The following is a 25573-nucleotide window of genomic DNA, read 5'->3' as shown; positions in this document are numbered from 1 at the left end:
CCATGGCAGGTCCTGCAGGACTTGCAGGCAGGCCTGGGGTCCCATGCCCAGCACCCGGACAGGAATAGCACCTGCTCCACGGGGCTGCTGCCAGTCCCAGCTCAGACTCCCGGCCCAGAACTCCTGCCAGACCCACACCCCAGGAGCTTTACCTCCTGGCATGGTAAAGACCAGGTGTGGCTGCCAATACCCACAGACACACAGCCCGTCGGCTCTGTAGGATATCACCTCCATGAGCCGTACCTGGCACCTGGCTCTCCCACCAACCACGGCTGTGCCACCAGGCCCAGCGCCTATCATTTACGCCACTGTGTGCTGTGTGGGGGACCTGCAGTTGCCTCCAGTCACCACTGGATCGTCAAGCATAGCCGCTGCTCCTTATACCACAGTGAGCTGTGTGTGGGGACCTGCTGTTACCTGTAGCCACCAGTGGGACTCCTGTCCTGGGATTCTCCCTTCAGACCACCATGAGCTCCATGCCCATTGTTGGCAGGCTCCAGAAGGGTAGTGACTGGTGGCCAGCAGAGGGGGGCTGGCTGGAAGTTGGGGCCATTCACAGCACAGTGTCTCTGGTGGCTCAATATGCTGGCGTGCCCCTGGCTGAAAGATCTGCAGCCTGGGGCCAGTTTCAGTCATCTGAACTGGAGGCTTTTTACTTGGGGAGCTCTTTGCTTCTTACTCTTTTGAAGAGCAGAAGCTGGAAGAACTGTCCTTGGGTGCTGTTGGAAGGCCAAGATCGGGAGCGGGAATCTTAACACTGTGGGCCAGAAAACTGGCCTTCCCATGCAAGTGCCTTTCTCACACTTACTCCCTCCTGGGAGTATGGGGGTAAGCACCCCCAGGAGGCCAGGGGAGGGGGCCTCGCCGAGTTGCCAGTGGTATGGGCTTTGTTATTCACACGCTATAAATTGTTTCATTGGCACTCACGTGTGTCTCTGGGGTGGCACCGCTGCACACACGGCCGCCACATTCTCAGCTGGTTGGATCTCACCGCAGTCTCCCCTGACTCGGATCTGTAAACCTAAACCACCTACCCCTGTATGGAGAAAGCAAACTTTGTAGCCAAATTTGAGGAGCTACAGAGGAGAGCAGGCAGGCAGGCAAGGCTCCTGGCTCTCTGCTGCCTTCCCCACCCCCATGCCTGGGGGGGACCCAGGGTTTTCTCAGTAGAACAGGTGACGTGATGGCAAGTTCAGGGGAGGAACCACGCTCCCTTCTCAGGTATGTGATGATTCGTAACATCCTGACAGAGATGCTGGAACTCGGGTGGGGGCGAGGGGTTCACTCTGGGGAAGATGAAATCTCTGTTTGAGAAAGGCAAGAACTTGGAGATGAAAATCCATCCTAAGGAAATGCCCAGATTTGGGGGCACTGTGGGTCTCTAGGGGCCGGGGAAGGGGCTCCAGCTTCAGGGGTGGATTCCTGCTGAGCAGCTGCTCATCACAGCCTACACGGGGCTATTCCCTTTGTTCCTAAACTTGGCTGATTTTCATCCACAGATGGTGAGGTCAGGCGGGCATGGCTCCACCCTGAGCATCACCTGCTCGCCTCCCTCAAGCCTCAGGCAGGGTCACGCAGAGGCGATACCATGGAGATTCAGATCCCAGAACGCACAGCCAGTTTGGGGGAAACGTGTCTGGGGCCCAGAGTTAAGGTTCAAATCGGTACCAGAGGAGCCCTTCGCATCAGCTCCTGTCTGATGGGACCAGGGATGAGACCACCTGAGGGAGGGACCAGGTGGCGGGTCTGCAGAGAGGGTACCTGGAGGGGGTGCTCAGAGCAGGGAGGGGCTCACCTCCCATGGCTGCTCCAGTTGCAGGGTTGGGGGGAGATGGGGCGGGGGAGAGGTGGTAGCAGGATCGGGTCCATGGGCATGGGAGGTAGAGGGTGGCAGGGGCAATGGGCTGGGTCTGGCTTTCTGAGCTCAGGTGAAGCAACACAGGCCAGGGCCTCCCTACAACTCCCTGCTAGGGAGGTAGGAGGGGGAGGAGGGGTACGCAGGTGGTGGGAGCACGTCAAGAGTCTCTGCTCACAGTTGTAAATCCCCAGAGCCACAGTGGATCGGGCAGTACTACTCTGAGTCCCAGACTGCAGGGACCCCTGTTGGGTGTGGGTTACCAGGTGATCCTTGGTGGGGAGTGGCATGGATCCAGGATGGAGCATGTTATCGTTAGCCAAGTATTACATTTGGCAGTGAAACTTCAATTTCACTCATACTTCAGGCCCTCCACATTCTGGGGGTGAACCTGAAGCAAGCATCTCTCAGGGTCCAGAATGAGCAGGGAGCACACCAGCTTCTTACCTGGTGGAAAAACTTAGCCATTTTAGAGAAAACCAGCACCTACCTCCCTCTATTGCCCGGGTTACAAAGTCTTGGATTAGCACAGACAGGAAGAGAGATGGATTAGTGCAAGCACCTGGACGATGTACCCACCCAGCGCACTGTGAGAGAGCCTGGCCGTGCCCTCATCTCCTGTCCTGTCCTGCGTTTCAGTATATTTGGCATTCCACACTTCAGCTTCAGTCCTTGACACCAACACACACACACACACACACACACACACACACACACACACACACACTGTCCTCTCCACCCCAAATAGGCTACTTTCAAGCCCACAGGCATGATCTGTGTATTCTTTCCTCCTGCTCCCTCCATTACTCCAGCCCCTATGTTTGCTGCTTCTACCTCCAATATCTGACTTCTCTCTGGGAATGAACAAAAGGCACAATGATTTCAACGAAAGTTATAAAATTCTTACTATGTTGGGTACTATGTTTAATGTTGAAAAATCTTAGAACATTTAGTTCCTCTCAGTCATTGGTAAATGAGATCAAAGAGGGCAGAAATTCCAGTGCTGCAGTGGGTGATCAGCTAGCTCCCCAGAGTGATCCTTAGAAGGTGGCATTATGAGGGGCATTTCACGCATCCTGCAGTGGGGGTGTGAAGTGGATCAGTTATAGTCCAGGGTCTGGCCTACACTTTGTCAGCTTTAGAGAATGAATTTTATTAGAAGAATTGACTTACACTAGCCAAGTTCACAGTAAGTTGATGCATGAACTAGAATATCAATTTACTAAATGTGTCAAAATATTTCTAGGAGTAAATCTACCTGTAACCCTTGTGGCTGTATAATGTCATCTTCTGTGCTGATCACTCTAACCCACTGTTTCCTTACAGTTTTACACAAACATCACTACCTTCATGTGCTTGGGAATACCAGAGTGCTTCAACACTACTCTAGGAGGCCATTTTAAAATGTGAAATCACCAACAAAAAGCACTAAACTGTGAAAGGCATGACACTGAGCCGACCATGTCAAAGACAATCATTTACAGTATGAGCACTGAAGCAAGCAGGTAGAGTATCTCCTCCTTCACTCAGTCTCAGCGAGGAGCCTGCTTGTAGGGTGACTGCCTGTTTCACAACTCTGTGCCTATCCGTGTGAGCACCACTAGCATTGATTTTGAAGTTACATTTTAACAAACAGGTGAAACTGTAAATATCGAATCTGCCAAAAAATGAAGGTTTATTGCTTACAGAACTTGGAATTTGGCTTCTTCTCATTAGATACCAGTAGCACCCTCCCTCCTGCCCCGTTGTAACAACTCAGAATGCCTGCAGGCATTGTGACATATCTCTTGTGGGATAAAATCACCCTTGGTTAAAAACAACTGTTCTAGAAGAAAATGAGTGGGGTGAAGCAGGAGCAGAAAAGTACATCCCTTTTTTTGGTATGATCCGTGCTAGACATTTTGGGGGAAGCAGCATTTGAGCTGAGCCTTTCAGGACAAGAAAAAAATTACATGATAGTCCTAGAGAAAGTTTTTAAGGTATAAACAGAGAGGTGCTCAGGTTCTACTTACCCAGCTTTCCTACCACTCCTGTTCAAGTCCTCAAAGGATTCTAGGGGCCACCTGTAGAGGCCTGCTCTTCTTAACCGCATGCCTCTGCTCACTTGACGTGCCCAGATGTCAAATTCTACTTTTGCTGGTCATATATAGTGTACTGTGCATGGTCTTTGAAAAAAGGATTTGATTTCCAAAATCCTCTAGAGGTGGGTTAAGCACTGTCTTCCTCTTAAAGCATTAGTTCTTCACTGTGTGCAGGCGAGGAAGTAGGTTATGTTGGGAGCTGCAAGTCCAATTACACTGGACGCGATACTGTGGAGCGTTATAGACACCACTTCAGATTATCACGTGGTGGATTTTGTCAGTTTCTGCACATTTTTCAGTTGGAGAAGACATCTGAGCCTGCCTCAACCTGGGATGTGACTCATCTGATGACAAGCTAATCGAGGGGTGTAGTAGGAGGGGGTCAGTAGACTGTGGGCAGATGAAATTGATAGCATCATCCTCCAAGCTATCATGTTCCAGGGTAAAACAGGCGGGTGGTGGGGGTCTCACAGCAGGGCAAATGAATCACAAGGAGACATCAGTGAGTTTGGCTGTTTATTGATGCCCCACAAAGCCAGGCTATGATTAAGTTTGGTTTTACACATTGAGGTACCTAATGAAATACCCCAGAAAGAGGCTGGGCCTGGCAAAGCAGGACAGAGATGCAGGGAGGGTGTTGGGTTGGGCCATGCACATCACACACCCACTTTGGAAGATACAGGGAGAATTGTGCTTCCCCAACCATGTTTTGTAAATGACACAATTTAGTAATAATACAATACTAGAGTTATTAGCAATATAAAAACAAGAGTAGTATCAGATATGTTGGCTAAATGGTAGCACCAGGCAGTTCTTGTCACGTGGTCTCGCTCTTAAAAATGAATTGCCAGGCACTGAGCACCAGATAAACAGTTCCAGGGCTTCATCTTAAAGTCAGAAGGGAGAAGAGTTATCACCTGCAATCTCTGGGGTGGGAATGTGTAGCTTTCAGAGTTTGGAAGATTTTACTCAGTTGAATGGGAAATTATGATCTGAAACAAATCCCTCCAATTTTATTTCAGAAATCTTATGAAAGTTATCAAAAGCAGTCACTAAATATCTGTTGGGGTGCAATTGGAGACCTAGGGTGGCTCAGGAGAGTGGGTGGAGGTGTGCCCTTTCTTAAGAAAACCATTATAAAGTTAGTCAATCCTAAGAAGCAATTCTTTGTATTAAAAAATGATTCCCCCGTTTTAGGAAAAGTGTAATATTTAGCTTTTCAAATACAATTCTCTTATGGCCTATTTAATTATGTTTCCATGTTTAAGGACTAATGACTGTTCAGAGAAGAGCTAACTCTACCTCTGCAAACAGGAATGTAAACCCAACTGGTTTTGAGAAACTTCATGTATTTAAGCACCAGGCCCCGTGGCAGACTTCCCTGGTTCGTGATAGATGTGAATCCAGTGTGTCTCAATGCTACATTTCTCAGTTGTTGGCTCAAGGTGGGAAGAAAAGGTGAACATGAATAAAACAAACCAACAAATCTACCTCCTGCTACTCCCGTGAACATCGAGATGGTGAAGACACCACCTGGTTCCTGTCTTGGGAGTCCCCTGTTAGTCTCAGGTCCCTGGTGACCCAAAGCTGAGTGGTGGTCATGGGAACAATCAACGTGCCAGGTGACCCCAACATCAAGTGCTCTCTCAATCTGCAGATCCAGAAGGCCAGAAGCCATACTGTCACCTCATGACACAGCCTCAATACAGGACGTGAAAGTCCATGGCACACAATTAGGGGCCAATATTGTGCATTTGAGAGAGGCCTAGAATTTTGTACCTGGACGGACCTTCCTTACATGTTCACCATCTTCCCCACCACTTGGGTTAGCACATGATACATTTTGTGTACCGGAAGTCTGGTCTACTTCAGTTGTTGAGGTCAGTAGGAATCTGGGTTTGTTCCTGAGTTTTGCTGGTCATTTCCAGGTCTCTGATGACAAGTCTGACTCCAGAGAGCACAGGACCACGTTAAGTTCAACCTGGCTCATGCAATCCCGCCGAGAGTCTACACTGCACTCGGGGACAGCCTTTGTGAATTATCTCATGAGAAAAAATTAGGTTCTCCTCCTGTTATGTCACTAACAATTTAAGTATCGTCTGTCTACAACTGTTGTTTCACCAGATACTGTCATCGGCCAGCAATGTTTATATTTAAAGACAGAGAATGTAAGAATGTAATCGTTATCTAGAAATAAATTCCCTGGCTTTAGGTAAACATTTCTACTTTCCTCCTGTTTCTGGTCTAGCTCAAATTTCATCCCACCCCCAATGTTGTTTTTTTTCCTAGGAATTTACAAAATAAGACATATGGATGGTTTAAAAAAAAATAAAAAGCACACAATATAAAAACTTGAAGCTTCTGATATCCATGTAATACAATGGGCATTGGCCAGCAACACCATCACACACTTAACAGAAGATGGAGATGGACTCGCCCACCTGCACATCTGTGTGTTTATATTAGTTCTGCCACCGTCTGGCCATGAGCACCGTTTTCAATAGCACCATTCTGCTGAACGGATCGATAATTCAAGGGCAATGTAGGACACTTGTCCCACGTGAATATTAACTGCACCTGTGTGTGAGTCTGAACCTGTGCTGCCCATCACCTGGAGGCCACAGCTCTGCCTTTGCCTGTCAGGGCTGGTTCTGAGGACTTCTGCTCCTTGAGGTCCTGCTTGCCCACCCTCCCCCTCATTTCAGGTCATGAAAGTACCTCCTCTCAGAAACCAGGAACTTTGCTCTGCCTGTGGTCTCCCGGGGCTCCTGATGGGTAGCGGGAACACCCAGGATTAGCAGTCTAGCTTTCGTGTCAGCTCTTCTGGACTCCTCTGACTCACCAGTTGCCCCCAAGGAAATAAACCCTCAAAAGTAACTATTGGGTTCACTGAGGAGTAGGTCATCTTGACCTCATTTTTGTTAAGTTTTAGTCTCAAGATCAGAAGTTTGTACTAAGTTTTTATGCTTCATAAATATACCTGGTTCTTTGAAGTATTTTAATCTAGAGCTCCGTTTTCCAGTCTAGGGGTGGTGGTAGCTGGTGGCAGGTCTGGAGTTGGCTACAGAGTTGTATATTAATCCCCAGCAGGAAACTGATGGTCCAATCTGAGTTGATGGCTTAGGCAGAGATATTCTGGAGAGGGAAAATGAGACAGGAAGATACATTTGCTCTTCTGCAAAGGAATGGGCATCTGTCTGGAAAGTGGGAAGAATGAGGGCCCACATTCCCTTTCTTATACTAGCAAGGAGTTGATTTCATCTGCTTACGAGATTTCATAGAAATTATCCTCAAGACATCAAGGAATGTCTTCCATATAACTAACCAAAACCCCTTTGATTTACTCAGTCCTGTAGCTTCAGCCCTTTTATCCTGGTGTCTCCAGGCAGTCATAGAAGCTTAAACAGCCCAGTGGTGGAGTCTACAAGGATTTGGGGTAGACAGAGGGGCGTAGCCAGCACATTCTCTCCCTGCCCCAACTGAATGCTTGGGTGGAGAATACATCCTCTGCCTGGATGAATTAGAGGAAGATTCCTCAAAGCTTTCCATGACATTTTAAACAGGACCTGTCCCTAAGCAGAGAAGAAAAACAAAAGGATGATTTCTCTAAGATAAAGGAACAAAATAACCTGTCCCCTGAATATGTGTGGCTGTTTCCTGAATCTCCTGAGGTAGTCCGGGGAAAACCTGGTTTGTTTTTATCTTTAGGGGTGGGGGGCACCCACATTCTAGGGGTGGGATCATGTCACACACTGGCCTACTTTGGCACCTTTCCCAGAAGCTGATCCCAGGAGATTCCCAATTCTTCTGGAGTGTTTCCCTTTCTTGCAGGAGCAGCAAGTATTATAGTCCAGGCCTCCTGTGAGAGACAGTTTGGATTTTGGGTAAAGGAACACAATGGATTTTGGTTTTTTATGACCCAAAGTTGGACTTGAAAACCTCGACATAGTATAACCTGGATGAAGTGGTCCTGGAGCTAGAACATGGCCTGGTCAGCAGGCAGCTGCAGTCTCTGGGGGGGGGGGGGTTCCCTTCTAGTCTCAGCGTGCTCTGGGGTTCTTGAGCAATGGCAGTTTTCTCAGCCTTTGGGTATGGACGCGTGTCTGGGAACACGAGAGGCAGCACTGAGCTCTCACGGTGGGCACAGAACATTTCTTCATGGTTTTTAGTGTCTGACAGAAACTGACTGATAAGTTGTCCTTGGTGCAGAGTAAATCTGTGGGAGAGAAAAAAATAAGAAAATAAAACATTATTCTTTGTAAGTGAATGGGTGCCACTCCTATTGATGGAAGACATTATGTCTACCTAGAAAGGCTCCGTAACAATTCATAAAGAGTTGACATCACTGCTCATTTACTATGCATCGGGCACAGGGCAAAGTGTCGGTGTTAACCTGCATTATCAATCATGGTTCTTCACTCCTGTGTAGCTGCATCACACAGGCCCATCCTCCCAGTGCTGCAGAGCCGCGGCGAGCACTTCCTTACTCCTTGACTTGGGTTCAGCTCCACCATTTGCTTTGCATAACGGGATGTTAATAGGATGCTGCAGGGCCATTGAGCATCATGAGGATGAGCCTCTGCAATCGCCCACAAGGAGAACCTCGCTTGTGCAGCCACTGACTCAAGAAGGATGAGACACAAGGGAAGATCTAGATCCAACCTACAGTTTGCAGCCCAAGCCAGTCAAGGCCAGACTAGAACAGCTAAACTTTCATTGACTTGTAAATACTGAGTGAAAAATACATGGCTGAAGTTTGAAAACCTTGAGTTGTGGTGTTCTGCTATACTGTCCCACAGTAATATTGATAGAAGGCCAAGTTTCTCATGCATTGCTTCATTTAAGCTTCAGAGTGGTACTACAGGAAAATAGGACTATCCTTCCCAGTCTACAAATGAGAAACTGAAGGCCCAAAGAAATCCAGGACTTACACAATGTTATCCAGCTGGTAAGTGGCCCAGCTTGATCTGAACACAAGCAGTTTCACCCCTAGACCTTATATATATATTTCATCAGTAATGCTATTCAGAGTGCCAAGCAGTAACCCACTCAGCCCACTAACATTTCCCGAGCACAGCTCTATGAAAGTAAATAAAATATGGTTGCTGCCCTCCAGAAAGTTACCCTGGTAAAAGCATGAGACATATTCTAATAATTCCCCTAGTTATTCCCCTAATAATTCCCCTAATAATAGGATAGTAAGCATCCCATTAGTTACTTGGGTTCGAATCCCTAACTCTAGGGTGAGTGAGTCCCTTTATTTTTGGGGCCTGGGATCTCGTACATGAAGCAGGGACCACCCACTCACATTCTGTGGGCGAGACTCAGACTGCACTGGCCTATGTTGTCCTGCTCTGGATGGAACTGAGGAAGGCCCAAATAACAGCTTTTCCTTCCATGAAACAAAATTGCTTCAAACTTTGCTTGAGGGCCTCTCAGAGCTCTGGCTGCTTTTCTTTCTCCTCTACAGTAAAGATTTGAACATCCCTGAAGAAAAGCTTTTTCACAAATAGGTTACTGTCTTTTGTAAACAGAACTGTCAGTAAAAGTATAAATGGAGGTACTATTCTCTTTACCCCAAACCTGTGACAGTATTTTTGCCTCTCTGTGGATTTCTCACCTTTGGGTGACAAAGGCAAAAACATGCTTTTTATCTCCTCAGAACTCATTATTCCCTTGGTTTTGTTTTCTTTTTCTTTTTCTTTTTTTTTTGTGAAGAAGCTAATGTTTCCTGTTAGCTGTTAGAATTCTATTAGTTTTCAAGTTTTAAGTGCCCCTGGGAACATATAATCTATAATGTTCCTAGCACTCTGAGGCTCTTCACAACTGATCCTTTTCTTCTTCAGGCCTTTTTACATCTATTATAAAAACCAATTTCTCCTAAAATCCCACAGAAAATTTCCCTTACATTTTCTGACACTTTATAAAGAGCACATGGTCCAGTCAAGTATTCCTACTGTGGAACACGAATTTGAGTTCTTCATCATCCACAAGAGGTGGGCATTCTCCATGGCGCCGGGGCCAAGCATCATGTAGGCTGCTGTTTAGAATTAGGACAGGATCCCTTCCTCTCTAGACTTCTGGCTTTGGAACAGGGCCCAGCAGGAGTTGGCATCATAGGGCTGCTCCAACTTGCCAGCCAACCTCTCCTGATGCCCTTGTGGATGGTGGTTGGAGGTTACTGGTAGCTCCGTGCCCCATGGCTACTTTAAGACAGAAGCCAGAGGAAGCATGAGAGCTTAGTTTTCATCTCTCCCCAAAGCTGCTTTTTGTTACATTGGCCACATGCTGTTGTTTTTTTTTGTCCCAATCCCCAAATTTGCAGTATTATTATATCATTTGCTCAACATGGCCTTTCATTCCGTCTTGAACTGTTCTGAGCCTTTTTCGTTGAAAGCTGAAGAGTGATCTCTAATCTGTCCTAAGGGTGTATACTATTATAAAAATGGCCTTGTAGCAGCCCCCTGAAGTTTTTAACTGTGTTTTGGGTTGAGCTGCATCCTCCGAAGTTGAAACCCTAACTATTGATACTAGTGAATGTGACCTCATTTGGAAGTACTACTTTTCAGATGTTTATGATATAAATTAAGATAAAGTCATACTAGGTAGATTAGGTTTGAATCCAACATCACGGTGTCCTCACAAGAAGAGAAGACACAGACACACACACAGAAGAGAAAGTCACATAAAGACACAGACACACAGGGGCAAGATGACATGTGTCGATGAGGTAAAGATCAGAGTTATGTAGCTACAGACCAAGGAAGCCAGAGATCATGGCAATCCCCAGAAGCAAAGGCAGAGAACATGACCCCGACAAGACCTTGATTTTAGACTTCTAGATCCCAGGGCTGTGGGTGAATAGAATTCTTTAAAGTAACAAGATTTTGGTAGTTTATTATGGTAGCCTTAAGAAACTAACACAGCCCTCCCCAGTACAATTTGTTAAGCACTAACTACAGACTAGGCTATATGCTATGCTCCTCATAGAAATTTACTTGTAGGTATATCTATTCTTCTTTTAAAAACAGGGTTCCTGGGAAGCTCAGTAACTAGCCCAAAGTCGCACAGCTGGTAGATAGGTGGCAGTGCTGGAGTTTGAATAATGCTTCTATACATCTTAAGTTTGGTCATCAAAAAAATGGATCTCTTGTACTGCTGATGGGGGACGAGGGGCCATCTGAACAGGTGTTACCCCTGACCAGACATCTCATTTGCTCAACACAGGGTCACCACTAGTCAGGTTAGGTTGATACTTATGTCTCTGAATAAGTATTCAACGATGAGATTCAACGATGTCTAGTGTCCTTGCCTGATCTTGGAAACCCAGAGATCATGAATCCTACTTTTCAATGGGCCTCAGAGCCCTGGAAACATGTTAAGTTGTGGGGTCCTCCTGTTTGAGAATGGGGGACCTGAAGGAAGAATGGAGGATAGTGGTAGCACATAGAGGGAGACTGTTCCAGGTCTATGTTTAGCAGCTCATTTAGAAAATTACTATCAGCCTAACATTGTGGCATGACTTAATTTTTCTCCTTATTATTGTGAAACAATGAAGGCTATTGTGTTCATCAGCCAATTAGATCCCAGCTGAGGCACACACAATGCTTTTAATTAGGGGCAACTTCAAGAGGCGCCCCCAATTTGCCTCTGCCTATGCAAAAAAACAAAAAACCAAAAACCATACTTAAAAAATTTAAAGAGACCATCATAAACTTGTTTCCTTGCTGTGTGTAGCTCAAAGGGATACTATTTTGACCATGAAAGTTGAAAACCAATTTCAATATGGTCGACAAATACAGTTTCCAGGAAACTTTAGGCATCTTGTGGCCAGAACTAAGTTTTACTCATCTCTGCATCCTCAGTTTTTATCACTTGCCTGAGATATACTGTGTGATCATTAATGTTATGCTGAATAAATAAAATTCTATTCATCTGGGAGAATATTTTTCAGTAGAAAGTTCGTTGTTCACTGGTATCAAGTTTGAGTCTAAATACAATCCTTATTACTTTCCTTACCCTTTTCCTTGCCCTCTATACCCCTCTCAAGCCCCCAAACAACCCTGGAAGAGCATACTTCAAGGTTTAGCTTCTAATTTTCTTTAGATTTTTGCAACTAACTTTTTGATTTTAATTAACCTATATATTTTTTTAATCAAGTACCATTGTTTTCTATTCTTGCTAATATTTTGACAGTATAGGATTCCTGTCCTCAGGGAGCTCTCCCACCACCAGAGCACCCACAGTCCTCCACCATTTATTTTTAATCATTACTTAATCCCTGAAATGCAGATAATATTCATTACCTGTTTCTGCATCTTTTTCTTGATGTTTCTTTCTTTCTTTTTTTTTTTTGTGGGACCCTTGCCGGCGGCCAGGGAATGAACCAGCGCTGCAGAGGCTGCGGGCAGCCTCGCAGCCCAGCACTCAACCGCTGCGCCACCAGGGGAGGCCCATCTTGATGTTTCTTTTAACCCAGATACTTGTAATGGGTTTTGGTAGACCCTACCAGAAACGGTAGTTCTTAGGTTTGAATCATTAACAATTTTGTACCTAAAGCACGTGACATGGCCTGGAAGAAAGTAAACCTTACATGAATTCATACCCTATCCTATAAGATGGACAGTGGGTATGTTTACGGCAATGGCTGATTGGCCAACAAGAATCTGGACAATGAGTGGGGCATGAAAATGAGAGCATTTTAGAGGCGACAGGAGTCAGGGTCGGTGGTTGCCTCTTTAAATTAAGGAACTGGTGGCAGCTGTGCTTCCTTTTTTTAAAAATTAACTTTTCAGTTGTCTACATGGCTATATAAATTTGGGGGTACCTTCTCACATCCCCATATGTGCACATGCTTTATTTGCTGTCCACCAAGACTCCCTTGCCAATGCCCTAGACCCTTCCTCCACATTCCCTCTGGTAACCAGTATATTTTCCACACAGTCTAAGAATTATTTTGCTGAGCTTTGCATCTGTTTTCTCATTATTTATATTCCACAAATAAGTCCACATGTGGAACCAAGCAGCATGACTTCTTCATGAAAATCTCTCTCCCTTCTGAGCAACCCATTCACCCACATTCACCCACCAGCACTCTTCCTGCAGGCCTGCTGGCTGCATTTTCGCAATTCTGGAGGTCTGGACTCATGGTCACACAGGCATCGGTCTTCATCTTCGGTTTTATTGTCCTCGGAGGAGACACAATGGACGGTCCTCTTCTGAAAGCCACCTCCACAGGAAGCCGTGCACTGGAAGAGAGGGGGCACGTGAGAGGTGCCATTCTTCCCTGGAATGGACAGGTGAACGCTCGCCAGCCGAAAACCTCTTAGAACTGTACTGAGATCAAGATTTCTGATCTCGGTGATCAGAAACTTTTTGAAGGAGTCATAGAATGAAGGCACTACTAGCTTGGAGGTGTGAGTTCAGGAAGTCTATATTATAAATTGTGTGGATTGAATGCAGTTTTATTTATGGTTTAAGTTGCACTGTGCAGCTTTCTTTCGCAATGAATGATATAAAGTGCTAGGGAGGCAGGGAATTGACAGTGAGATTTAGGAATATTCACCTGTCATTCTAAGTTTTGTATGGAATTTTGTGTCTCTGAATGGGCCAAAATTGATAGCATTTTCATGATGGCTCACATTGTATAAATGTTCTGTTATGAGGGTCACATTTGATTTGATTAGAGACCTTAATATTGTTACATAAACTTCCACTGTTCAAGAGTCTAATCCCCAGACATATTTTTAATTGTTAGATATAATCTTTTCAGTTGTCAGATCAAAGATAGATGAAGAAAATTGGTCTTGGAATAACTGAATTTCTAATGACTGGGAAAAATGTTAATTTCTAAGGGAGCTATTATAAGATGTCCTAATGTAAAGTGATTAAATTATATTTATATGACAAAAATACAACTACACATGCCATTTCTTGTTGTTCAAATGACCCATGGGGGGACAGCTTAGCAGGAGGGCAAAACCAGAAGTTGCCCAGACACCAGACTCTCCTTTGGCAATTCATTATTAGTGAACATCAGAGGCCAATGAAAATAAGGACTTCATAGAACCTACTATGGATCTATTTAAGGGAATGACTGATGTCATTTTTTTAAGAGACTTTTTTTTTAATTGTGAAAATAATAAGATGTACTTTTTATTTATTGCAGGCAAAGTGATTAATGTACAATGTTCCTTTCTCATTCATGAATCATCTTGTTCTTCCTGGATTAAAGTGGCTGGAATCCAAAGACCAATGGGTGCATCAGCAGGAGCCTTTTTAAAAAGAATGTGCCAGCTTCATGCTGATCATGGCTGTGCTGGTGCAACTATGCAGCTACAAATAAGGAGAATTATTAACCTAAAAATACCTGGGGGCTTTATGGTTGACAAAATACTGCAACAGCTTGTGTTATAATTCTAGCCATCAAAATATACAGAGCAAATTACTTTAGGAACATCAGTAGTTGAGGGGTTAGCATGAGGACTTCGCTCCCTGGTCTCCTAGCCATTAGTCTGAGGTGTTAACCAACTTCGTGGAAGCACATCCATTGCCCTGTACCTCATCTCCTAATTCTGGGCTTTCTTGTTGCCAATGAGATGTGAGACATGATGGGACCCATCCAGTACCCACATACGAAAGGACAATGTGGCGGGAGGCGGGTCATAACTATCTGAGGGGAGATCTTTCCCAGCCATCTGGAATACAGGAGCCAGTAGCTTATCACCTCTGTTCCTACTCCTGGACAAAGTGCCCTAACATGCAGGAGTTTACGGCATTTAGAAGACCTTGGAGAGCAAGAATCAGCTGCTCCCGAAGGCAAACTGTGGTCAGTTAGGTTAAAATGACATTTTCCCTGTCTCCTTCCTATTTCTAACACTCCTGCTTCCCTGATATTGTATCTCTTAATGAAGTATTAGAATTTGCCTTAAGACTCTTATTTTCTAGAGAATCCAGTATAAGACATCAGAATGATGGCAGAATCTAACACAGAATTTTCTTGGTTTTCAGTGTCACTGATTCAGTGATATTTATATAATACATAAACCTTGTGAGAATAATACATCTTTCCCTCATGTACAGTTGAATTGTTTTGTTTGTCTTGCCATCAAACAAGCTGGCCATCTGAAAAACTCATCTGTAGTTAATGAGATACCCAAAACTGGCTAAGTCAGACTAAGTCTCAAGCTTCAGGGCTCTTGACTCCTATTTGCTCTAGGAAAAGCCAGAAAATCCAAGGTATTGAGACCCAAAATTACCTTTCCTTAGACTCTGTGCCTCTGGGATAATTTGGCTATTTTTTTTTTCTCTTTTGAAAATATTTGATCTTTTTCTCTTCTAAACTCAGGCAGCAAACACTCCAAGCCATAGCAGCTATGGCCCAACTTTGTGCAAACTAGATGTGAGGTGAGTACCAAAAAAAATATAGAAACATGCTGTGAATGCTGTACATCATAAGCTATGTTGAACATTTACTATGAGTAATTTCTTTTGTAATCAAAAGAAATATGTTATTTGTTTAATTTTTTAGAGACTAAAGTAATCAACTCTTACCAGGCTCCAGTTTCCAGTGACCCAGTGACAGCAAGGCTGCCCATTGCAAGGTGTGGTAGACGTGGGCCTTTTTGACCAGTCACAGAGGACTCCTGGACAAGTCACCCCTCTCTCCTGCACTCCGCCCCCACAGGACCTGGAACACTGACACACAGAAGGGACAAGCTTAGGTGAAAATCACACGGTGACCTTCCCAGTAATAAGAGCGCATTATTATCAATTTTGCTGTGTAGAGTTATTATCAAGAATATTAGTATCTTTATTAGAATCTGTAACATCTCTGCCAAGTGCCTTCCAAAGACCAATCATTTCAAACATCAGTGGTAACATAAGAATTAAAGAGAAGAAAGAGGATTGATAAAGTAAATCCTCAGGCTAAGAGGGGAAAAACATCAGAAGGTATCCAATAATTCAATATCAAATAATATATCAAAGGGAAGGAATTTTTTTGGTTAAAAACCTAAATGAATCCTCATTTCAGAACGGATGTCATGTTATCTGCATTTTGGCTTCTAGCACAAGTGTCTGAAAACCAAAATGTAAATTTAGATGTATTATTATGACTACCTCTGATGGTCCATAAGGAGACATTAAATTTGTCAATACTTGAGAAGGGAAATTGACAGGTTCATTCAGAGTTCTGATGCACTGGCTGTTAACTCTCATAAAGTAAATTCGAGATGACAACTTGGCTTCTTAAAGATCAACAATTCTAAAATGTGTCAGGTTTTTGCTCACTAGCATAATTTTATAAGATATATTGTTTCATATAGGAATCAAGTTTCCAAGAGGAAATTAATTCACCAAGAATCTTTGAAAAGTACTTGGGCACTATGAAAAAGACTTAATAAATAAAATCTTAATTATGACATAGTAACCACAACAGAACAATTATGGTTGCCAACATCACATCCATCATGCCAGGCCCTGCGTGTGTGGTGGTGCCACAGGAAATAGGGAAATGATATCCAGTTAACCCTGTCTGCTCAAAAAGAACAAACCTATTGCCCTCACAATATTCCAAGTTTGAGAGTTAAAAATGAGGTTTCCCCTCATTTCTTCAATCTTTTTCAAAGCCTATACAAAGAGAGGAGGGAAAACCCCACCTGAGACCCTTACACATCCCTCCACATGTGCAGGCACTCAGGGCCAGCTGGCCAAGCCACCCCAGGAAATGGGGATGGCGAAGACATAAACCAATGATTACCAAAGTATGGCCTCAGACAAGTAACTTCAGTATCTTTTGGGTAGTTGTTAGAAAATCAAAATTTCAGGTCCCACCCAGGCCCCTCAGACACTAGAGATGGAGTCCACCATCTGTGCGTTGACAAACTCTCCAGATGATTCTAAAGCATGCTAAGAAGTACTTAGCATACAGATGGTCCCACAGCTGACATGCATCTTCCATGCAGGTAGTTTGAGCTGGATGACACTCACTGGAGGGGCCTAGAACATTCCATGATGTCAGTTCATTTGATAGTGTTTATAGACAGAAAAGCCTTATGTGGGTCAGGGAATGCACTGAAAGATGCTTAGTCCGTCAAGAGCCTCAGGAAAATACTCAGATTATTTTGCATTTTTCATCTCCTCTGTTCCCTCAAGGGGAAGTCTTCCATTATTTGTAATTTGCCTAGAACAAAGCAATATAGAAAAGAGGTGGTGGGAGGCCTTTGGGGGGCAGATTCATGTCTGGGACTCTCACAAGGTATTGGGGAAGCATAAAGAATATATTTTTTCATAACGGAAGCAGATTTTATTGCTTGTCTTTGATAATAGGCAAATGCCATGTCTATGACAAGGCAACCTAAGCTCCTTTGCAAATTCCAGGATTCTGGAAGCTATAACTAGGCTCAACACAAATAAAACTTATAAGGCTGAGTCCTGAACACAGGTAATACCAGATTCATGTCTGCCAGACGTGTGGGCACTGTCTGGGGGCTGTACCTGGCTCCAGGGCGCCACCTGCCACTCCTCACAGGGCTCCATGTTGCAGCTCATGCTCAGCGGGGGAGGGATGCCCGCCAGGAACTGGCAGTGAAATGGCCTCAGGCTCCTGCGGTCCTTGCTGTCCACACACTGGATCTCCCGGATCTGGAAGCCTCCGCTGCAGTTTCTGGAGCACTGGATGGGAGTGAGAGAAAAGGAGACACCTGGGTCCTTGGCATCAGCCTTAAATCCCCTGATTCAGGGGGGATTTCATAAAGACCCTGAAGTTCCAGGGTTCCAGTGGAAAGAGGGTTAGGTCAAGTTCAGGTGAACCTCGACTTCCCTCACACACCCTAGAAAAGGAGTCACTCACACAGCTCCTCACACTGGACCCTGCATGCTGGGGAACAGGCCTACAGTGTGAGAACTCGGTGGGAAGTCCAGGTGTCAAGGCTTGTCCTCTGACATCTGTATTCACTCCTGGTTGAACAGGATGGGGGAGGGGGAGGCTGGCTGCTGGCCACACCCATCTCTCAGAATCCTGCCAGAAACCTGGCTTCTCCATGGCTCTGGACACAAGATAGGTTATTCTTTCTTGAGGAAGAGCCGAGATGGAAGTAAGCTACAAAGTTGCTCCGTGGTTTGACCCAAGGGAGTGAGCAAATCCTGGATGGTGCCCACCAAGTCCTTCCTCCTCCGGCCACCATCACTTGCATCCATCCCTGAGCTCTTAGCATAAGCCCACTGAGTGCCATGAAAGGGCTTCCCTGACTGCCTCTTCCCACGTGCCCACACCTGTATCGTAGGCCCTCCATCCTGCTCTTAGTGAAAGGTACAGTTCACATGAGGGCTGCTGACCTCCTTAAGGTGATGCTCGACACTGACGTGCAGGCCACCTAAAAACAGTCTATTTGTCCTTTTCTGGGGCACCTCTTTGCTTTCTCTCTGACCCCTTTGGGTTTTGGAAGCTACGCCATCTCCCACATAATTAGATTTTACTTTCTTCTGCCCCCCTGGGGAATGGCCTTAAGTCCTCTGACTTCAAATCTTGAGTGTAACATGAAAGACGTGGGCCCATGTGACGGGCGGCAGATGGTTGTGCCAACACTTCCACAGATCTGGTGTGTTTGGCTTCTCAGGAATAAGCAACACTTGGCAGTCTCCCCAAAACAAACAAACTCATTTTCCTGCCACACTGTAAATATACAGATGTGATTCCTGTGGGTTCAGGTGAGGCTGCAACATACCTTAAATCCTATGAGAACTAAAGTTATCTCTGAATTCAGCTTAGACGTAAGTGTAATAATGCTGAACGTTAACGGTAGTTAGAATTCTTCCCTCTGGAAAGCATCTGTGAAAGGTAAACTTGTGAGCTCAGCAAAAACCTAAATCTTGTGAATGATTAAAGGAAAATTCAAGGGTCCATAATTCTACTGTAGGTTTCAGATGTTCGCCTCTGAGTGAGCTTAAAAGGCCTGATAGAATTAGTGAGAAGAAGGCCCACAAATCTTTCCTAGTTCACGATTTGGACTTTAGAGCTGGTTAAAGTAGTCGAAAAGGAGGCTCACTTAACCAGCCCAATTTAAGAGGAAAAACTAAATGAACAGCTCTAGGTAAAATGGAAGCCATGGATGCAATATTCACAATAGTAGAGAAAAACAGACATCAGGGCAATTGACTCTCAGTAGCTAACAGTGTCTTTGACATAAGATTATCTGGAGAGAAGACATTTTCTCTAGCATGCTGCACAGCAGTTATTCACGCAAATTTAACTTTTTAGTTATCTGGAGAGAAGACTTTTATTTACTGATAAAATGCAGTAACTTTGAGGATTAGATTTTAGATGTGGTAGTTACCAAATTCAGGCAGAACCTGATTATTTGTCAAGAGACTGCTTCTATTAAGTCACCAGGAGCATTGCAGGACTTAATAAATATCCCTGCAACCCTCCCGGCATGAGAGAAGAGACAGACACAGGCAGGACACACTGTTGGAGGAGGGTTTTCCTTCACAGGTCGGAAGCCAGGGCAGTCCCTGGTCTCTCATTTAGGGTTTACTAGAAATTTCCATTGGTGACCTTTTCAAAAATGAGAGTGGTTTCACCCATCTGTCCTTTTTGATGAGCCAGGCAATGTTCAAGGAAAGGATTATTCCCAGCGATGGGAGAGTGGAACTTTAGGGCTTGGGCAGTACATGGCAAGGTCAGGGATGTAAGGTGTTTGAGAGTCTGTGGATAGGGAAGAGAATTTGTCCAGCATTCAGCCCTTGTTGGTTCCTACATTGTGTTATGAGTTGGAAGAGAAAGAAAAATCAACTTTTCATTCCTGGGAGAAAATGGAGACTGGCAGGTATTGAAGGAACAGGTGGCAACTTTCTCAAGGAGCAGCCCTTAGTCTTGCTTGTTGGAGGACATGGATTCTCCACTAGGCGAGGGAACTAATGTTAGAGGGGACACCAACCTTCCCCAAACTTCTGGGTACTTTTTTCCCTTCTGTGCCTCAGCTATCAAGGGAAGCTGCACCCTGGCAAGAAGACAGGGTCTGGGCTTGGCACAGGGCTGTGTGAGACCTCACGCCTCCTGCAGCAGCTCTCTGCCCACTGCTGACCTGTGTCTTTCAGCCTGGAATCCCCAGGGGCTGGCTCAACCCCAACCCTGAGAGATGGGCAGACAAGGCCTGGTTAAGGCCCCAAATCAGCAAGGTTGACTAATCTGAAATCCTGAGCGCCTTCACAAGGCGCTTCTAAGCAGATGCAAAGCGGTATGAGGAACCATGGCTGGGTTAGCAAAGACTAAAATCACACTTCAAAAATCACAGTACAGAAAATATGCTGCTAGAGACCAAACTATTCTGTATCCCTCAGCTTCCTTTTCATATCAAGTCCAGCAGATTAAATGGTATATTTGCTTTGTGAGCAGCTGCTGAGTCATGATTTAATTATACAGGGGCTATGTATGATTATTAATTATGCTGCTAACTTTAAGTGATTTCAGAATAGTGTGGCATGCTGCACAGCAGTTATTTACGCAAATTTAACTTTTTAGTCTGCTTTATCTGGCAGGGAAAGGACAGGCAGCTGAAAACTCGTGGGTTGAAAAAACTCTATACCTGTCCTAAGTCTCCTGTGTAACTTGGAGTAGGCCTATGGTCATGCAAATGATTTGCTCACAGTTCTGTCAAAGAAGGGGAAGAGAAGGAAGGAAGGAAGGAAGGAGAGCAAGCTACTTTAGCAAAGACTTATATAAAACAGGCCTCCCTCCAGCTCCCCCTCACTCCAACTCTGCTGAACCTGATGATTTACCTTGCTCCAGTTTCCCACTTTCCAGCTGGCGCAGGGGCGGAGGTGGCATTTCTTAGCTGGGTCGGGTCTCTGCAGAGCAGCACAGTCTGACTCCACCTGGGTGCTGCACTCCACGCTTCGCCAGTAGGCCCCCAGCCCACACGTGGTGGAGCACTGCGTGGGGAAGGGAGAACACGGAGGTTGGGGGTGACTTTCCCAGACACACCCCAGAGTCAGAGGTTCCAGTTCCTCCCACTCAATAAAACTGCCTGCAGAGTTTTAAAAAGTATCAGTGCTAGGGCATCCACCCCCAGACAAATCCATCTGAATCTTTAGGGGTAAACTGAGCATCAGTGCTTAAGAAAATTTCCATGAGATTTCAGCAAACAGCTGGGCTGGAAAATCCTTGGTTTATATAATGGGAAGAAAAGCTATTGCAAGAAAGAAGCAGAGGGCATTTGTTTTCCTTTAAAACTGATCCTGGCGTGAATGGCTAGGGGGCTGCAGGCAAATTGCTGCATTTCTCACACCAAAGCTGTTCAGAGTGGGGCACACCTTGCCTCTGCCGCTTACTTCACACCCCCATAGCATCCAATGACAGGCCCCCACCGTTCTGCTCTGTGACAAGCCTGTGGCGCAGACCAGTATTGCTATAGTGTAGAACGAAGACCCTGTGGCTTAGAGAGCTGGCTTGTCCAAGGAGAGACAGGGGTTTCCTGCCTCTACACAGGGTATGAAGTCAGTTATGGCAGCTTCTAAACTTCAGTGTCCACAGGGAATCACCTTACTATCTGCAGATTCGACAGGAAGGTGTGGGGAGGGGCTGGAGAGTTTGCATTTCTCCCAGGTGATCCTGCCTGTCTCCAAGCCCCTAGGTGAGGCCAATACTGTTAGACCTCCAATCACAGACGTTACAGGATTCTGCTCTTCAGCACCTGACCCAACGCTGGAGAATCAGATGGTCAGCTCTTGTGCAAGTACAGTCCATCCCTCACAAGAGGTTTTCACTTATTTATAATTCTTACATATCACAGGTTTAGCATGGGGTAACCGGAAATGTACACAAACTCTCCTCCTTTAATTTTTTCTAGTCTATAAGCCTAATTCTTGCAGACCATTGATATTAAGCCATGATTCAAATTCAGCGAGTCTGGTTTCAAACTTTATGGCTGTTATAGTGTGAACTTAGTTTTCACATCAATGACTTACTTTTTGAAACCACACTTAGAGGAGTGTGCTGTGTACAATGTGGACATGAACAGCCCTTCACCACCAGAAGAAGGTGGAGGACATGAAAAAGGAGATTTCAGATCAAATTCTAAGGAACTTTAGAAATTACTTCCTACCCATGAAATCAAGGAAAACATAGAAGCACACAGCTTGACCCTGAAGAAAATGGCAGTAAAACCAAACCAACAATAATCTCTTGACATCTGACTGCAAAACTGAGGCAACCAGAGGGGGAGGTTGGGGGGACAGCAGTGGGGGAGGGAAGGGTCCAGTGGATAATCAAAACATCTAAATGGATCCATCTGACTTCAAAATATTTAGCCTGAACCCTTGGTGGTGACATGACAGAGAACACTTGCTTGTAACTAACTTGAAAGTACCCATCAGGCCCTAGATGTTATTTTAAACTATGACCTTGTGAGCTATGTTATATTCTCTACTGTCCACCTAGGACCTTCACCTTACTCATTTGTTTTTATGTCATGTGACCAAAGAAGAAACAAACAGAAAAGAAGGTGGAGTGGCACTGTTCACTGATTTGCAGAGCAATGGATCAGAGGTTATGACTTCTGTCTGGGTTGGAGACTTGCTCTATCACTCCAGAGTGCGTGGGATTTGGGGTGCTCACTTGACATCCCTCAGCTCAGTTTCCTGTCTCTACAATGGGGATAAATTGCCAATATCCTTAGGCCATGGTGAGAATTAAATGTGAGAAAATGCATGTTGATTTGCATAAATCATGCCATCAAGGTACATGCTTTATAAGTGTTCACTGTCAACATCCTCATTAGCAGCTCTTTAGAACTGATTAGGAAAGAAAGATGAATAAAATTTCAGGGATCATGAACCTCATTCTTTGCACAAATTAGATTACTCTAAGCATGAAAACCTTTTTCTCCAGAACCTTGGATCTTTATTTGCAAATGGAAATAAGATGCTGCTCCACTGACAGGGAATGCGATTACTCCCTTTAGGGAACAAATGTGAAACATAGTCCAATTGTAAACAAAAATTTTGTGAAAGTTTGAATTTACCTATTTATTACCAGTACAGTCAATTGCATGGCCAGTGATTCCAATCAGTTTCTACAAATGAATTTTATGGAGCTAAGCTGTCAGCTGGTGCTAAAACTCACCAGACAGACAGGTTAGTGAGTGAACAGGGTAACCATCAGCTGGCATGTGCCACTTTAAAAATCCTGGTTTCTTTTTTGATAAATTGGTATAAATGTGACCCTCCCTGCTTCCAGGACTGTCAATAGGAGAAAACAAGAAACAACACATGAAATTAGTTTGGTTCGGAAGTGAACACACTCTCTTAATTAAACGTATTGTTATTTCTTTATTAGCTAGCAATACTTCATGTCACCTGAACAAGACAGATGAGTCATGAATTATCACGAAAATACTGAATGATTTAAACGTGAGATCATTTTGCTCTAAGGAAAGCAATTTTAACAACTTTGAATTGTCAAATAATTTTAACAACTTCCTATACTATGCATTCAAAATTCAAATGGATGAGAAATTATTTTGATGCTGCAAAGGATGTAATTAGTTCTGAAAGTGGAAAAATAAATATCTAGTCACATTCCTGAAGCTTGACAGTAGGGACCAACATTTAGTCACCCTCTTTATTTTCCTCTGCCTCTATATTCTAATTCTTTTAATGAGGCTCCATGTTTTTTTATTCAAGCAAGCATTCAAACAGATTAAAATCATTGCTACAGTGAACTATAGAATCATTTCAAATAATGTCGTAGATTTCGAGTCTAATCACACTTTGACAGATTTAAATTAGAGTGTCACTATTAGCTTCCTGAATGAAATGTGAATTCAGGCCCCCTTATTTGTCTCCATCAGAGGCTCCTTACAGTTCATAGCGGGACAGGACCTTGCAGCTGATCCACACCAGCCCTGTGACTCTGGAGATAATGAACTTGAGTTCAGATTCTTTTCACTAAACCCCCTCACTACGTTTATTATCCTTTCATAGAGACTTTGTTTTCACTTGGGCATAGGGAGAAAGCAGGGAGTCGAGAGCCTGGAACTACTTGCTTCATGTTTTTTCCTTACTAGACTATATTTTATACAGGGCCATTTTGAAATGTGTACGAGAATGCAGACTCCCTAGATGCTGCCTGCACAGCTTCAGGTATGGGGTAGGAAATGAACTCCTACCTCACTCCAGTTCCCAACAATCCAGCGGGCAGGGCCGCGGCTCGTCAGGAGCTGCTGGTAGCTGGAAGCATTCAGCAGAAAGCCCTCAGCGATCAGACTTGTTGCATCCTCCTCAGTCAGGACTGGTGCCGAACTGTGCGTTAGATTCACATCGCTTGGAAGTTCTGAGGGGTCATGGCTCACCGACTTTTCTGTGGGTTCAGGCCTGAGGTTTCCTCCCTGAGGGAGTGGAGTACTAGCCGGCTTCTCAGTGACCACCCTCTCGGCTCTGGGTGCACCACTTTTGAGAGTGGTAGGTCTTTGGCTGGGTAGCAGTCCTGCCATCACTGTGCTGAAGGGCGGCCACAAAGGTGCCCCTTTGAGATGAGGTGTTGGTGGGGGGCCAAGTGGCATTTCTGCTGAAGCATCATTTGCAGGTACTCTGATTTTGGTCCAGGTTATAGAGCTGCTTTCATTTTTCTTCTCGGGTGGTTCACTATCTTCCCCTGAGCCACTGTGAATCTCTATTTCGGGCTCTTTGGTCACAGGACTAGGAGCTGGAGTCACCTGCCAGGTGACAGGGTTGCTGGAAGATGACAAGTCAGAACCGGTCACTGTGGTGGTTACAAGATCTCCTGAGGTAGGAGCAGTGTCTGATGTGCCAGCCATCTCTGCTGTGGGCAGAACACTTAAAGTCCAGGAAGGGAGAGTGGGCTGGGAAGTACTTTCAGTGGAAATGACGTAATAGGGATCCAATTCAGTTTGGGCTGAACCATTCGGCCATTGTTTGCCACCTGGGTCTCCCTCTTTAGAGGCTGTGGTAGGTGTAGGACTGCTGGTTGATGGCGAACTGGTGCTCACAGGCTTAGGCACTGTGGCTGTGGTCAACATTCTGGGACTGGCTGTAGTTGGAGCCACGGGCTGTACCGGGTCTTTCTCAGATGGTGGTGGCTTTTTCCCACTGGAAATTGTGCCTCTGTTAGGTTTCAGAAATCTCCGGCTAGACGGGCATTGCTGGAGGCCACAGAGAGCTCGGCTGTTGGGTTTCCTTGTTACATCACAAGGTTCATTGTGGTTCTTGGCACAGGTGATGCTGCGAGTCCGCACTCCACCACCGCAGGAAACAGAACACTGGAAAGAGAGGTGGCTGTTAGTCCAGCGAGCAAGCACTGGTTCTCACACTCACATTTACAGCTAATCAGGACAGGCTAATGCAAATTGTCCTGTGCAGATAAAATTTTCTTCTATCTTTACATTTGGTTTCTGTGCTCTTTTAGTTTCCCATGGAAAGAAAGTATCTCCTGGAGAAAAACTGGGGGGTGAGCTCCAACTACTTACTCTCACAAATTGAAACTACAAACCCTGATAGAGTAAAAACTAAAGTCTCCTTGGGCTTTGAATGTTGTAAAGCAGGTCCATGAAGAGTGGAAGAATTTGAACAAGTCACCCAATCCTTCTAAGATATAGTAATATTATCTTTCTTGGGGCGG

General features: G+C 44.9%; 1 protein-coding gene across 2 annotated transcripts in view; it reads right to left on the bottom strand.

The window, feature by feature from the left end:
• Positions 1–4340: 4340 nt before the first annotated feature.
• The window catches only part of ADAMTS12 (ADAM metallopeptidase with thrombospondin type 1 motif 12), a 181202-nt gene continuing 159969 nt past the window's right edge, over positions 4341–25573 (bottom strand). For both annotated transcript variants that reach the window (XM_037530308.2, XM_037530310.2), the window contains 6 exons: positions 24105–25214; positions 20716–20868; positions 17434–17610; positions 15490–15633; positions 13025–13184; positions 4341–8152 (listed from right to left, as the gene is read on the bottom strand). In XM_037530308.2, the coding sequence (XP_037386205.1) occupies positions 7977–8152; positions 13025–13184; positions 15490–15633; positions 17434–17610; positions 20716–20868; positions 24105–25214 (1920 nt within the window). In that variant the 3' untranslated portion in view covers positions 4341–7976. The remainder of the gene's footprint in view (positions 8153–13024; positions 13185–15489; positions 15634–17433; positions 17611–20715; positions 20869–24104; positions 25215–25573) is intronic.

Source organism: Talpa occidentalis, unplaced genomic scaffold, assembly GCF_014898055.3.
Source record: "Talpa occidentalis isolate TD23 unplaced genomic scaffold, MPIMG_talOcc4v2.1 talOcc4.6, whole genome shotgun sequence".
Classification (NCBI taxonomy): Eukaryota; Metazoa; Chordata; class Mammalia; order Eulipotyphla; family Talpidae; genus Talpa; species Talpa occidentalis.
Note: the sequence above shows the minus strand (reverse complement) of the source record. Positions and strands in the feature narration are given on the sequence as shown.